We start from the raw sequence: 16,283 nt of genomic DNA, 5'->3' as shown, positions 1-16,283 counted from the left end.
ATGACAAACTATTAGTTTTTCTGTATTGTGAGCACTGCCAGATTTATACGATTATAACATTCGTTGATTTTCCATAGGAAAATAATATTTTCATTTTTAACAATGGATTATGAGTGAGTTGCTGCTATGTATCACGTCTCAGATGTTCTTCATTTTCAGGAATGTCCCCGATTTTGACAGAAATTTTAGCTCTAGCTCTCTTAATTCCTCCTAAAACTGGTGATTTTTGGAGAAAAGGTGGTGAATTGCACTTAATAAATGATGACAATAATTAGAGTTACAGACATCTTTTATTTCAGAAAATGTCTTATCAATTCACATTATTCTATCAATGTTTGAAGTTAATAGTACTAATATTTTGAAAGTGCTCCTGATTGTCCCTGATTATTTCTGGATTGTCCCTGATTCTGTTGAGATTTATCCCTAATTGGTTGAAAGCTATGATGTATCGTGTAGTCTATAATTTATTGGTATGGTGTTTGGCGTTTTTTTACACATGTCCTAAGTGCCGCAACAGTTGGCTACTGAGCTCCCGCAAGAAAAGGAAACTGGAGCAGCCACTGGTAACATCCCACTAAAAATTTGACTTGGTCATTAGGGACATGAGTACTTTCATTGACAATGAACTGTCTTTTGACCACTATGTTAGCAATATTGTTAGGGAGTCCTTTTATACAGCCAGATTAATCAGCAGGAGCATATCTTCTAGATCCAAGGAAGTCATCATTCTCCTAATCCTCCATTGTCAAGCCAATTACAAAGTATAATACCCCCTTAGGTGTGTACTTTTCTAAACACTTGACCCAGCTCAAGAGACCACAGCATATCCTCACTATAACCTTCAAGGGCATGTCCACTTTGAGCTACTCTGAAAGCTTCTAGATGTCTCATAGGGATGTTGTACTTTGTACTCAAATTTTCTTCTCAAGGAAGAAGAGACCATTTTGGATAGGTAGTAGAGTGTTTAAAAGTTGACTGAGCACTGTCCTAATTAACTGACTTGAATTCAGGTGTGTTTTGTAACAGTTCATGGAAGGAGCTACAAAACCTCAGCCATGTAAACAAATCATATAGTGATAGCAGCAGCTTCTGACCTCACATTTTCATTCTGCTCTCATAATACCCTAACTTTAATTAAAACTGCATTTGTATTTGTGCTCATCTTTGTTGTAATTTGCCTTATTAGCCTTCTCCGCAAGACATGCTACTTCTGTAGAAAATAATGTCTTGGAGTTTACATTTCGCTCTGCTTGATTAATATTATTCTAAAACAATCAATTTGTGAGTATGAAAATGCTGTAAAGAATCAGAGTGAGGCTGCGTGCTATACGTCTCTGAGTGAGTCATTAAGCAGTACTGCAACTTACTACTGAGACATCTTATATCTTTTTCTTTATCATTAAGACAATTATACAAAAATGGTCAGCAGCAAGGACATTTTGCAATATAGGTATTTAGTGTTTGATGCAGCCTTCATATTATTTGGTCACATGGCTATAAAGCACAAAGGTACATGTCCACCTGTACACTTAATTAATTTGTCTTCTTCTTCTTCTTCCAATTTTATCCAAGGCCTAATAGCTTCTACTGGGAAAAAGTCAATGAAGAGCTTCCTGGCAATACATTTACAATGGAAAACAGATTGGTATTTGAATCGCTCAACAAAACAAATGACGGGAACTATGTCTGCTTGGTCAAGAACCTTTTAGGATCCTCTAAGGCAAACTTTGCTCTCTTTTCAATGGGTAAGTAGTGGAAAGGTAAGGTGCTACTGTGTTTAATTTAATGTAGGAACTGTGTTTTAACCTGCCATCATGACACATTAATCCAATATGCCGATGATTCTTCTATCATTTCCTCTGACAATATCCCCGACATACCAAATAAAACACAGAGCACATTTACCTCTACAGAAAAAAACAGTTAAACAGTGCACAATTACTGCTTAACCCAAACAAAACCAAACTCTTAATTTTCTCTCCCAAATCTAACAGATCAGAATTCAAAATCTACTCCCATAACAAAACAGAGATTGAAATTGTTACAAGTCCAAAACTATTGGGAGTCACCACACACAACAACCTAACATATGACCAACACATTCTTAATGCCATAAAAAAACTCACTTCAAACTAGGAACACTTTACAGACGTAAAAACTTTTTGGGCCAAAACACTAAGAAAACACTAGCAAACACCTACATCATCCCCTCCCTTCTCTACGACACTCCTATATTCACTAATCTACATGCCTTTCTCAAAACCAGTCTCCAGTCGTGTTACTATAAAACTGCTAAATTTGCCACTAGCTCATCCTACTGAATGCATTACTGTAATGCCCTTAGGGAGCTTAATTGGCTAGAATTCCCCCACTATCTTGACTACCTACAACTAACAACAGCACAAAAACTAGTATATAAACCTGATAGCTGTCCAGCCCTAAAAGGCATCCTCCACACCCACATTTCCACTAGAAACCTCCGTTCAAACAATAGGCAACTTATAGATATACACAAACCTAACAAAAGAGCAAGTGAATGTCTCTATTCCTATGCCATACCTAAACTTTGGAACGACCTACCAAATAACATTATTAGTATAGACAACCCCAAAATGTTCAAGCTCACACTAAAAAACTACCTTTAAAATTCCTGGACCTGTTTTTTGCCAATTCTAACTTCTTTTCCCACCCCATGACTTCTTTCCTCTCCTCTCTTCCTTTCACTTACCCTCGTGCATCCTGCTAACTTCACTCCCTCAAATCCTTCCAACTCATAAGTACACCATCCACTAACAGCTACCTGCCCCTTACCACCTATACTACTTAATTAGCTTACCCCTCTTTTCTTCTACTACAACTTTGTGACCCTAATGTTATTTCCTTCAAACCCATAAGAATGTTCCATTTATCCATCTCAAATTGATTACTATATACTGTGAAAGTTATATACTGTGAAAAATGAGCTAATTGCAAAATTATTACATACTTTCTCTACTACCTGATGTTGTTTCTAAAACTATATTATCTTGTTATTGATGATTACGATGATATGTTATTTCTAATATCTCTTCACTGTTCTAGTCTGTAAATTACTGTTTTGGAGCTTTTCTCCCTGAGCCTTCACAGAAAATGGGTTTCTGACAAAGTCGGACTTTCTCGGTCACCAAATGTCAATCAATAAATAAATAAATAAATAAATAAATAAATAAAGGATCAGATGTACACACACACACACACACACACACACACACACACACACACACACACACACACACACAAGGCAGCCCCACAGCTTTGCTGAACTTACACGCACCATGAGTACTCTCTTAGGAGGGAATGGGTAACTGCCAAGTATTAGTTTTTTCCACAAAGAGAAACATTTTACTTGGCCTAGTAAATTGGGAGCCACTGACATTTCTGGGAGAGTGCACATAGTTAGCTAGTATTATACACTCTCAACTGTCACATTATCATGCAGCTTTGCCTGCAAGAGCCCCTCTGTGCTGAAGCACTCTTGGCAGGAAAATCTCATTGGTAGGGATGTCTAAGAACTGGAAAGGTTTAGTGTGATGGTGAAAACTCCCAAGCTAAGGTTTCCCCATATGCTAACCCTTTCTGAATCCCAGGGTAGAAATATTTAAAGATATTCAAAGCAAGCATCTATAACAGTTTTCACAGGGAGTGGATGAGGTGAATGAGACATTATAAGGGTGATATCCACTGTATCAGTAGACAGTATCAAAGAGGAACATTATGTGATTGATAGATATATAGGTAGATATATATGTTCTATATAGAAAACTCAGGATTGGAAATTACATGCTTGAAAATGTTGACAACCCTAATACTAACAAAATTGGCCACTGATGACTTCAAAGATGGCTGCACACTGATCAACAGCTTAAGTTTAGCTCTTCCAATATGAAAAAAGAAACTGAGAAATAAGAGCAGTAATTCTGTCAGCTTGAGTAAAATTAATTTACTGGCTAATAAGTAAACTGCCTGGATGCAGCAAAGAAGAAATTTAGAGAACCTAAAAGAAAATCACTTGAAAAGATGAAGATAAAACACTGACTGGGCAGAATCCTTCAGCTGTTCAGCAAAACGTAGTTCAAGCTTCAGCCTTGGTACAAGAGATGGCTTCCAGTACTTCAGAGGAAAAATACATTTTACTCAGAGGTGATTAAAATAAATGAAACACTGATTGGGTATATCAACTAAAATAACAAAAGGCTGGAAAAATCAAAGCTTTAACTAGCTATTCAGATGAACTGATAAAACTGCAAAAAATAAGAGGCTGAAATGAATAAAAGGCTGACTTCACTGAGTATGAGACTTCTCAAGGAGAGCTGTTTAAAAAAAACAGTTGTGTTAGAGGACAGAGCATGCTGAGAAAACCTACAATTTTCTGCTGAACCAGAGAAACTGGAAGGAACAGACTGTATTACTTTTATAAAAGTACAAATAAGCAACTTGACTAGTATTCCACAGCAGTATATGTTAATTGAAAGACCACATCAAGTGTATGCTCCAAACCTGGTCATGAGAAAGCAGACAAGTCCTGTATTAGTAAAAAAGCAAGCATTACAGCAAAAACTGTTGATTCTGGCAAAACTGTGGCAAAAGGAAAAAGTATAAAAACACGAGACAGCAAAGTATTTGTGGAAAATAATTATTCAATAAACACCAGGCAGCAGAGAAGCAATTTTATTCCAGCAATCGGGGAATGTCAACAGGCAATTGAGAAATTCAAGCTGCTATATCCAACTATCTTCAAGTTAATATTTTTTCCTGAAGGAGCAAATACATTTTTTATGCAGAACAGGCTAAGGAGGAAATACAAAAGTTTTATCCAACAAAAAGTGAGCCATCAAACAGAAGGGGACTCTCTTTCTCATTCTTCTGAGAGTAAAGCTTATAGAGAAACTTTGCTAGTGAAACCTTTTCCAGTGTTCCAAAAGAAAATGCTTGAGAAACAGGAAAAAAAAGCACAGGAGTTGACTAGAAGAATCAGGACTACCTTGGACTTGAACCAGAGTCTACTGTTTAGAGATGGAAATGAACAGGAAGTAGACTGGCAACACTGAAATTAATGAATAAACGTGACATTATAAAGCATCAATCACATTTGTGAAACATGGCTTTGCAAGAAAAAGTGTCTGAGAAAGACTGGACTTTTGATGACTTTGTTAAACTTGTGGGTGGACTGCAAAACATGTACTCCATTTTATTTCATTAATGTTTAGAAAGACACTAAAAGGAAAAAAAACTAACTGCAAGTAAACATTGTTATTCTTAATAGTATTTGTATAAAAATTTCATGATATAAACTGCATATTATGTAATAAAGCACTTTTGTGTAACATATAATTGGGTATTTTAAAGGTGGGAGAGGGTCTTTCCAGCGAATGTTGTATGTGATAAAGATATTAAAGTAAACAAGTACATTTTTACTTGTAAGAAATATAGACTTTAAAATGTAATAAGAAAAAAACAGTGTTGTTTTAGTTGTAAGAAATATAGGCTTCAAAATGCAACAAGAAAAAAAGACTGGACAAAAGCAAGTTTAAGTTAATGTGCTGTGTTCTTGAGTTGCTGGGGTTGGGATATAAAAGTGCACTGATTATATTAAAAGTGCACTGATTATATTATATGTAGAGTTCAAATGTTTTCTCTTATTTTGGCATAGGTGAATGTCTCATTAATGCCCTTGGATTGATCTATAAACAGGTGTTTTTGTAAGCAAGTAGGCTTGAAAAATAAGACAAAATGATGAAAGCCATGAGAACTGTTAACTTTCTTGCATATGCAAGAACATTAGCTTGTGTTTAATTTTTTTCTATTAGCAAATATTCAGTGTGAGTCAAGAAGTCTGCAACTGAATGCAGTTGTACATTCTGTTCTGTTCTGGGTGAAACTGGCAAAACTGGCCACTGCTGACAAGGTAATTACAGTTACTCTATGCAAAGTGGGACAAATGCTAGTTTTATTGACTGTATTCACACAACAAGGAGGTACATTCTCTGGCTATGAACCTATTAGCAGTGGCTAAATATGCAAAATATGGTGGTATTAGGTGTTCTAAAACATTCTCTCATTGCTGGACCCAACTTACTACAAACCAAAAGTTGCACTTTGCTTGGTGTGTGGTTGCCCCAGATGCTGACATCACTCATGTTCATCATGTTGGCAATGTTTTATCCATTTACTGACTTTTATCTCATTGTGTACAACATTGCCCAGAGCCAGAACTAGCACTAGATGACCTAGGCAGCTGACTAGGGCTCGTGTTGGCTGGGGGAAGGCCTGCCTTCACTATAAAAACAAAAAAAAAATTCTAATAAACAACCCCAGCATCCCATAAATAAAAGAAGTCCAAGTGTTTGACATCTACAAGCGCAGCAGGGCTTTAGGACTAGGCAGGAGACTTCTGCAAAGATCAGCAAGCCCCAGAAACCTCAGTGTTAGTCATCTTAAGAAGAAAACCTGCAAGATTTTCAAGTAGGAGATGGACTGGCATTCAAGCAACAGCTCTTTAGATTAGAAGCTGTTGCCATTTACAAAATGCAAACAAAACTGCCACACCCATACAGCACCGATTGTTTGTGTGTAAAGGGGCTTGTCTAGTTAAGTTGTCAGAGTATAAGTAATACCATTTGTAGTATGAAAGCATCATGGCTGTAGAAGCTGGGTAGGGGACCTACCGATGGGCATGGGAGGTTAGTGTAAGTAGGAAGGATTCGTGGAAGGATTCTGACCTGGGCATCAAAACAGATATGAAATTATCCTCCTCAACACCTGGAGGGCTGAGTCAGCCTCAAAAAGATCTGACAACTTGTCCTGCAGACAGATCCATCTCTCCTTTAGGAGACACAAGTATTTCTTGATCAGAGAGAGTAGTATATGTGGGGAGTTATGTGCGCAATGCTCCTTGAATCTGGGTACTTTAGCAGCCAGGGTCACAGCCAAAGCTTTAGTTGACCTCTTCCTTCAGATCCAAATCCTTAAATTCTGATTATTTTTCCTGACTTCTTCAGCTTTTGAACCTTTGGCTCTGGTGAAATTAATTCTTTTATTCTAAGTTTCTTCTGCCAATCCACCAATGCACTGGGCCAAAAAGAAGAGCAAATCTCATAAGAAGAAGAAGATAAATGATGAACATCAAGGCACACTATACAAAAGTCATGAAGATCCTGAAGGGGGATCTTATGACTGCACTTGGTACATTTTTTAAAACTGGTTGGTGTCTCCATAGTTCGGCATTCTAAAAGGAACCATGGAAAGCACTAAAACACAGTTAACAAATGACTACAGTTCAAACTTTAGAAAAACACTATACATTTAATTATAGTCTTATCTATAACTATAACAACAAAAAAGCAACAATACTTATACACTGTTTAAATGAGAAAACACTATTTATTTTAAATACAAAGGAAGGAAGATGGCAATGAGTGCCCAGGGGCTAAAATGACAGATTTGACAGGAAAAAGGGGGTGAAGGAATATCCAAATATCTTAAATCTTACTCTGTCAAGACTAAATATCTACTGATTGACAAAAGTTGCAACCAGAGAGCTTTAAAAGTTAAAGATGATGTGGAACACTTATCTGCTACCAAGACTGTGTTGCTTTCATGAAGGTAGCAAACAAGATCTGAGGTAGCTAAGAGACAGATGGATTATGGGAAGGAAGAATTCCTAAAGGGGCTCAAGGCTGGAGCACTCTCTCTCTGCTGGATCAGATCCAAGCAGTGTCTCAAGGAACCACACATCAGATCAGAAGGACAGAATGAACAGGGTCATTTATCATACAGGATATTACACAGGTATGATGCAACCTTTTTTATTTATTTTTTTTTTTATATATATTTTTTTTATTTTGTATTTGCTAAAAGCTATCTGATCCACATAGACCTTTTTCAGACTCAGCCCAGGATCACTATTTGGTTAAGTGTCTTAGAGTCTCACATTAGGCAAATGGAGGCTCTGTGAATCAATCCAAGGACCACAGGAAACAGACTGTTAACAGCTCATATTCTTTTTCTTCTGTGCTAACTGCTAGGCAAACGATGCCTGATGAATATGTATCTTGATGGGCACATGAAAAAAAAATATATATATATATATATCATGCTATAGCAGATTGTTTGACTTGTATGTACTTGCATGTGGTTCTCAGCTATAAATATATAGTTAAAGACAAGAAGACATTTATTAATGTTATGTAACTAAAAGATCATCTGTTTTCACACAGTCAGTAGCAACATGAGTCATCTTTCAAGACATTAAATGGAAAAAAACTTACCTCTATACAGGCACAGTGGTTCACATGACAACTATTCTATTACACTCTGTGTGTGTACAATAGCCTTTACAGAGAGTGTGTACAACAATTTTAATATGAACATAAAGCACATGACTTACATTACTTGCTAAGAATACAAGTATGCACTGTATATCGATATTTCATACGATAACATGCATTCTCACCAAGCTTTTTCACACTTCTTTCACTCTGAAGAATAAATTATACGCAGTCATGGTATATGAGCCACCAAATATATAAGCAATACTTTATGACAGAGACAGCTTGATATGTGTACATGGCAGATACCTTTAGACGCATATGTACCGCCTGCCTACCTGTTGCATCTTCAGGAAGCGGCACATGCATACATGTGTTATGTGACTTAGACTGTTACGGAATGATACATGATGATACATCCCTTGGAATAAAAAGCTTTTCATCAGGGTTATCACTCATCTTTCATGCTAAGGAGATCCGTAGGCTCTGGTTTCATATTCCAATACTGACACCATACTGCTAGAATGGGGAGGGGGGGGCTCGCTACAATCCTAAGATGACGAATGTCTGATGCGACATTAAACTGTGATCCCATCTGCCTGAGGAAATGGCAGCTTAGGTGGATGCCTTTGTAAAATGTTCATATTTCTTAACATACTGCATTCATGTTTATGTCTCAGTTCTTCACGTTTCAAAATGATAGCAGACCTTCCTTCATGTCATTCTAGGAAAACAGGTCCAGTAGTATCTTCCCTTTCATATGCTTCACCAGCTAGATCCTTCTCTTACATTTATTTCTGCCTTTCGCTCAGAGCTTCTTATCAAGTAAACATATGAAAGCCCACAGATCAGATTCGGTATAATCTCTCTTCTCCCTTTTATTGCTGTTCTTGTGTTACCTTCCAAAACTCACCAGCCTCAGACAGTATATAGTTTCATTATGTCGTTATAACAGCCCCTCCATTTTAACAGCACTGCCTACCTAAATAGTCAATTCCTAATCCTTCAAAGATATTCTGAAATAAAATTTGTTTTCTATAATGTTCCAGTACGTCTCATATTTATTTAGCAATAAAGTAAAAAAAATATCTAGCCCAGCATATTCTAAACAGCATAAATGGTAATTTTAAGAAAATTACTACACCCTTTCATAACTCACTGAACTGGCGGGTGTTTGATACAATTATGTATTTTGTAGCTTTTTCTAATAGCTAACTTACATGTGACCTCTGCCTAGTCTATAAAGCAGCATTTGATCTGGTTCTGGTTCATAGGTTCATAGGAAGGTACTAGGCTATTGGCCCTAGGGCCCATATAAGCCTAGCCAAAAAGGTACCCTGGCTTTCGCCACCCAAGAAAATTATTTTCCTGTGCCCCTGTCAAGCACAGCCACAGAAGTGATCCCTGGGGTGAATTTCCCATTTCCCATGCAATCATCAAGATTTTTCTTGAAGAGTGCTAATGAAGACCTTTGTTTGACATAGACAGGTAGTCTGTTCCAGAGTATGGGAAGTCTCTGGGACAGGACTCTATCCCTCCAGCATGGTGTGTTTATTGTGGTGACAAGGTTTAGGTCCCTAGAGCGTGTAGCTCGGAGGGAATGCAATTTCTTTAAGTGGAGCATGTCCAACAGCTCCGAGTTTGACATAGCTTTGTATGTTAGGCAGAGATCGCCCCTGAGTAGGCGATATGTGATGGAGTAAAGCTGTAGTTTTTTTAGACGGTCTGCGTAGGGCATCTGTTTGAGGCCAGTAATCCTCTTTGTGAGGTATTTCTGTGGTCTTTCCAGTTGTTGTAGATGTCTTGTGAGGTACATACCAAAAGGGGCGTTGTACTCTATAATGTGTCTAATGATTGATGAGTAGAGGGGAACAATGACCTCTTTTTTTCTGGATGAGAATCCTTTTGTGATGAGATGAGCCACGTAGAAGGATTTCCTGACCACTGTGGCGATGTGATTATTATCAAAGGAGAGACTACTGTCCATCTGTGTCCCAAGGTCTCTTATCACATTTTCGACATTAAGTAGACTACCAGTTATGTGGTAGTTCATGGGTACAGAGTTTATACCAAAGGGGATGACAATACACTTTTTGGCATTGAGCTTCATGCCATGGCTTTGACACCAGGTATCTGTCTCAGTGAGGCCCTTTTGTAGTTCGCCCACATCATTAGGAGTTTCGATAATGGCTCCTAGCTTCCAGTCATCTGCAAACTTTGTTAGCCAAAGACCTTCTGTGTTAGCCTGCACTTCAGAGAAGTAGATACCAAACAGGAGAGGACCCAGGACTGAACCCTGTGGTACTCTACTTGTCACTGGTCTGAAGTCGGATTTGGAATCCGCTACTTTCACGGTGTGGGTTCTGTCCGTGAGCCAGTTGGCAACCCATCTTGTTACATAGGGATTTATACCTAGTTTAGTGAGCTTATCTATAATTCCAGAGTGGGGGGTGGTGTTGAAAGCCTTGGCGAGATCTAGATAAGCTGTGTGAACCATTTTATCCTCATCTATGGCTTTTGGTGACTGCTTTAAAGAAGTCAATCAGGTTTAGGAGACATGATCTGCCTTTTACAAATCCAAACTGGGTAGTGTCCAGAGTTTGGAGATTACCAATGTCTTTATTTATGAGTTCCATGATGATACGTTCCATGGCGTTGCAGACCAGACTCGTCAGGCTAATGGGGTGGTTCCCGGGGTCCATCGTGGCTCCCCCTTTGTGGAGTGGGATAACCGTTGCAGTGCGCCATTCAGTGGGTACAAAGCCTGAGGTGAGGCTATGATTGAACATGGTACTTAGGTAGGGTGCCAGTTCATTCTGTAGTTCATGTAGAACACAGCCTGGGATATTGTCAGGTCCCATGGATGCTGTGTTCTTGGCTTTGGAGAGTGTGTTTTTTACCTGTGCAGCTGTGATTATAGGAACTTTGCATTCTTCCGGTATAGAGATTTGAAATTTTATATATGGAATTCATCTCTAAGCAGAGCTGTATTATGGTCAAATGGAGCCCTGGGCAGTGTAATGGAATGGGGCCCCCATACACAAACCCTACCCCCACACCCAGCAGCTATTCCAGTGTCCCATTACTTGGCTATTTTTCCCCAGTTACCATAAACACTATTCAAACCTCTCAGTGTGCATACTGATTTCTGCTTTACTTCAATACATCTTATTTTACAATACTTATACTTATAGATAGTGGATTTAATTTAAAACTTTTATTTCAAATTTTATAGCACAAAGACTGATAGGCATTTGCTAAACAAAGTAATACAGTCTCACAATGAAAACAAACTTAGCATTAAAACTTCTCTGTCCTTCAAACTCGCATTTACTGAAATGTTACTGAACCCCATATTGAAAGAAAATGCATCTGGCCAGTGGTGGGTAAAGTTTACCTCTGGGCTGTTTTTAATTCATAGACTCACATTTTTAGGACCTTGCAAACATGCATACGTTCTTTGATTCACCTTCCTGATTGTATTAAATTATTAAAGATCAGTTCTGGTAGAGTCTTTAGTTGAGTCTAGAAGAGAAACTGGTGTTAAAGAGAGGATAATTAGTAATGCAGATAAAATCCTGCACAACAACTATAAGAATCAGGGAAGGTTAGAAAAGATTCAGGAGAGAGACTGGAAAAGCAGTTTACAAGGGAAGAACGGGAGGGCATATGTATGGCTCCCAGCTATGCAACAAAGTCCAGAAGATGGAGGATTTTTGAATAGGCATTTTTATACCCCAAGTAGACTTCAGAGAATTTTTCCTCAGCTAGATAGCAAATGCTGAAGGAGCTATAGATAAAAGAGAGGTAAGGGGGAACATGTTTTTGAGTGTGTAACAGGCTGGCAGTTTTCAAAACTTCCCTACAGAGTACCCTCTCAGAAAAGTTGGGGGAGCAAATGGTTCTTTTGATCAGGCACAATGTATCTGAAGTGTCTCTCTATATATCTATCTCTATATATATATATATATATATATATATATATATATATATATATATATATATATATATATGTATATATATATATATATATATTTAGCCCTGTGGTGTTGGGTCATGCGTTGGGTTCAGGTAAAGTGTTTTTGATTTTATTAGGTTAGAAGTTTTTAAGTGTTTAAGGTTAGGGAGGTTAGTAGGCATGGTCATAGTGACATAAATAATAAGGACAAATATTGTTTAAGTTAGTTTAAGTTAAGTGGGGTGTGTGAGTGTGTGTGAGTGACAGACCTGAGGGTGAGGGTAGGTCAGGGTTAGGTTAGGGTATTCTGATAGGGAACCATATATATATATATATATATATATATATATATATATATATATATATATATATATATATATATATATATATATATATATGTATATACACACACACACACACACACACACACACACACACACACATACACACACACACACATATATATATATATATATATATATATATATATATATATATATTTAATGGAGTAAATATTCATTAAAAAGAAAGAAAACATATGTAATGTATAATGTATGAATATGTATGACAATGTTAATATGGTCATATGGTTTGTTTGTTATGTGTGCCTATGTCTTTAGTGACAATATAAATATATATATATATATATATATATATATATCTATATATATATATAAATTTCCCCTTACAGAGATTTCCGTTTAAACATTTGATGTTGTGCGCTTTTGGTAATCTTGTGTCGACAGTATCGTATTTGATATTGTCAGACTTCAAGATTATGATATAGACCTGAAAAAAACATGGCAGGCATTTCATTCTGAAGTGTAGGTACAATCAGAGGTATGTGGAACAGTCACTTATGTTGAAGAAGTAAACCAGTTTTAGGTATAGGTAGGTTGCAAATGCTCATTTGAACGAAACCCATATAACTGAGACCAAGTTACTGAGTTAATGAAACTCCAAAAGAACAAAACACTACAATAACGAAACTCAGAAACATGAAAACAGTTACTGACCTGCAGTCAACTGCAGCAGTAGCTAACTAGATGTACATATGCCCTTTTCCACAAGGTAGTGTGATCTTGGAGTTGGAATATATAAGTTATGGGGGGGTGCATGGGGGCTTGGCTCCCTGCAAAAACAATGTACATACTTTTTGTACTGTTTCCTTAAGGTAGTGTGGACTTATGGGAAGGGTTAGTAGTAGGGTGGTGGTGTAGTGGTGTTTGGTCATTTTTTTTTGTTTGTTTTTTTTGCAGAAGGTCAGCGTTATCCGGTAAGTTGTTTTTGAGATTTTGAGTGTCGTTCTTGTAACATTTTGTTCTTTTGGAGTTTTAGTAACTTGGTCTCAGTTATATGGGTTTTGTTCAATTTGAAGTAGACCCATATATATATATATATATATATATATATATATATATATATATATATATATATATATATATACACACACATATATATATATATATATATATATATATATATATATATATATATATATATATACATATATATATATATATATATATATATATATATATATGTTTGTGTCTTTCGGCTTTTCCCGGTTAGAGGTCACCACAGCGGAACTCCGGTCCGCTAATGATTGGTAGTGGAGTTTTACGTACCGGGTATATATATATATATATATATATATATATATATATATATATATATATATATATATATATATATATATATATATATATATGGATCTACTGTCTATGTGCGAATTTATGTTTCAGCGAAACGTAACTACGCGAATGCATTTGCACGAAAGTGCGTTTCAACGAAAATGCACTTTCATGTAAATCCATTCAAAAAAAAACACAAAAAATACTGAAAACACTTTTATACCCACCTACTTAAATATTCTCACTCCGAGATCGCACTACAGTGGGGAAAAGGGAACGTTCCCTCATCGCCACTGTACTACGATCTCAGTAAATGTCCCATTAGTTGTACATCAACACTAAATGTTGGTGTACAACTAATATAACATGCAAACAGCATGTTTTCGGTCATCATCCCCCCTTACTACTCTATTTTGTAAACTTCATTACGCGAAAGTGCGTTTTCAATACAACACACTTTTGCGTAATTATATTAGCGGATTTACTTTTCAGTACAACGTAAATTTGCTAATATACTGTAGATCCATATATATATATATATATATATATATATATATATATATATATATATATAGATATATATGGTTTTCTTTCTTACTATTGGTCAGTTTTAGCTAAGATCGATCATTGTACTGTCAACACATTTTGGTCAACACTACAGTTGGTCGACAGTTGTGTGAGAACAGACAATCCCTTCGGTTGGGGAATATGCACTGACTCTTGAAAACTAGTCCTCAACCATGGCTCCTGAAATCCATATTTATTCTCATTATCTGCCTCTGAGATTACCTTTCCCTACAGTCCCTCACATTTCAACCTGAATTCTATAGTCCATACAGCACTATGATCTGAAATAACTGTGTTAACACTTCCTCTTTCATCTGTGATAAACTTGCACTAGTAAAAGTAAAATCAATTACTATCCGCAAATTACCCTCGCTCTCGCTCTCGCTCTATATATATATATAAAATCATTATTCTCATTAGTTTCTAACCTTGACATTTTTGATATCTCCAATCCTTTCATCGTCTTTCAACATAGCCTAACTGTACTTTTCTGATGATGGATTAAATTACAATTAAAATCGCTTAATTAAAACATGCATTTAAAAGAATTAAAATAGCATCCATACTGCTCTATACCTCATTCATGCACACTTGGCTTTTTCAACTCCCTCTGCAAAATGCGTACTCTCTTAGTTTACACTGTCCTGGCCTCTTTTTAATCTCTTTCATTATATACACACAACCACACCACACCCTTCTAAATTCTTCTTGAACCCGCTTCCCTTCGTTTTTCCACAAACATGCATACATTACATTACTCCAGGTGTATCCATTTTCATGAAATCCAAATACACCTCAAGACAGGTGAAACAGTATGACTCTCTTGAGCTACTCCAGGTCCAAATTACTATAGGTGAAATATCCTATCATATCATAGCTAGCTACAGGTCTCCCACCATGAACCAGGAAAAACACACAGCCTACCTGGACTTTCTAGAAATACTCAATATACAGCCAAATACCTTGGTCATGGGAGAGTTCAACAACCCATCCATCAATTGGGCAACTTACATGAGCACAAACGATCAATCTGAGGTTCCTGGGCTTTGTTAATTCAGATGACCTGGAACAGTTAGTCTGCACCCCCACAAGGGGGTCAAATGTCCTAGACCTAGTACTCACCAACATGGGGGTCACTGCACTACCCCCAATGTGTTGTCCTCCCTGGTTAAGTCAGACCATAAATCTGTCTCATTTGAAGTAAAGATCAGACCTGACATCTCCATAGCAGTAAATAAAAACCTGAACGTTTCTCCAAAGCAAACTATCGCCTTCTAAGTGATGGTATAAAAGGTTTCAAAGCCCCAACTAACACACGCAACAATGACTCCTATGCAGAGAAGTGCACAAACACCCTATATACCCACCTAAACAAATATATTCACTCAGATGTACCTTACAGGACTAAAATCAGGTCCTGTCATAAAAACAAGCCACCTTGATGGACTACAATTATAAATACGTTATATAACAAAAGAAAGAAAATTATATCTAATGGCTAGAGGGAACTTACTCAGCAAAGGAAGATTCCCCTCCAGAGATTAAATAAATAAATCAGAAACCTTGTAAAGTCCTCTAAAGCTACAAGACTAAACTAGCATCCCTAGCTAAAGACAATCATAAGGCATTCTTTAACTACATCCAAAACCTCAAAGGGAATGCCCAGCTGTGTGCCAAACTTATAGTGAACTGCACCACTCACACTGAACCTGAAGAAATTTCCAACCTACTAGCTGACAGATTTGGTGATAACTTCACCCTCCTTTCCCCAGCAGCCATCCCCCATAGCATTCCTGACACCAGTTTTCTACTGAGTAT

The 16,283-nt window shown here is 37.0% G+C and overlaps 1 protein-coding gene across 1 annotated transcript in view; it reads left to right on the top strand.

Moving 5' to 3' along the window:
- Positions 1-16,283, top strand: part of LOC122813145 (cell adhesion molecule 3-like) — a 394,215-nt gene that overhangs the window by 323,263 nt on the left and 54,669 nt on the right. The window contains exon 7 of the mRNA XM_044085295.1: positions 1,573-1,745. Within this exon, the coding sequence (XP_043941230.1) occupies positions 1,573-1,745 (173 nt within the window). The remainder of the gene's footprint in view (positions 1-1,572; positions 1,746-16,283) is intronic.

The sequence above is a fragment of the Protopterus annectens genome, chromosome 10.part0 (genome assembly GCF_019279795.1).
Source record: "Protopterus annectens isolate FY-2018-M chromosome 10.part0, PAN1.0, whole genome shotgun sequence".
In the NCBI taxonomy this organism is placed as follows: domain Eukaryota; kingdom Metazoa; phylum Chordata; order Ceratodontiformes; family Protopteridae; genus Protopterus; species Protopterus annectens.
This window is presented reverse-complemented; position numbering and strand designations above follow the sequence as displayed.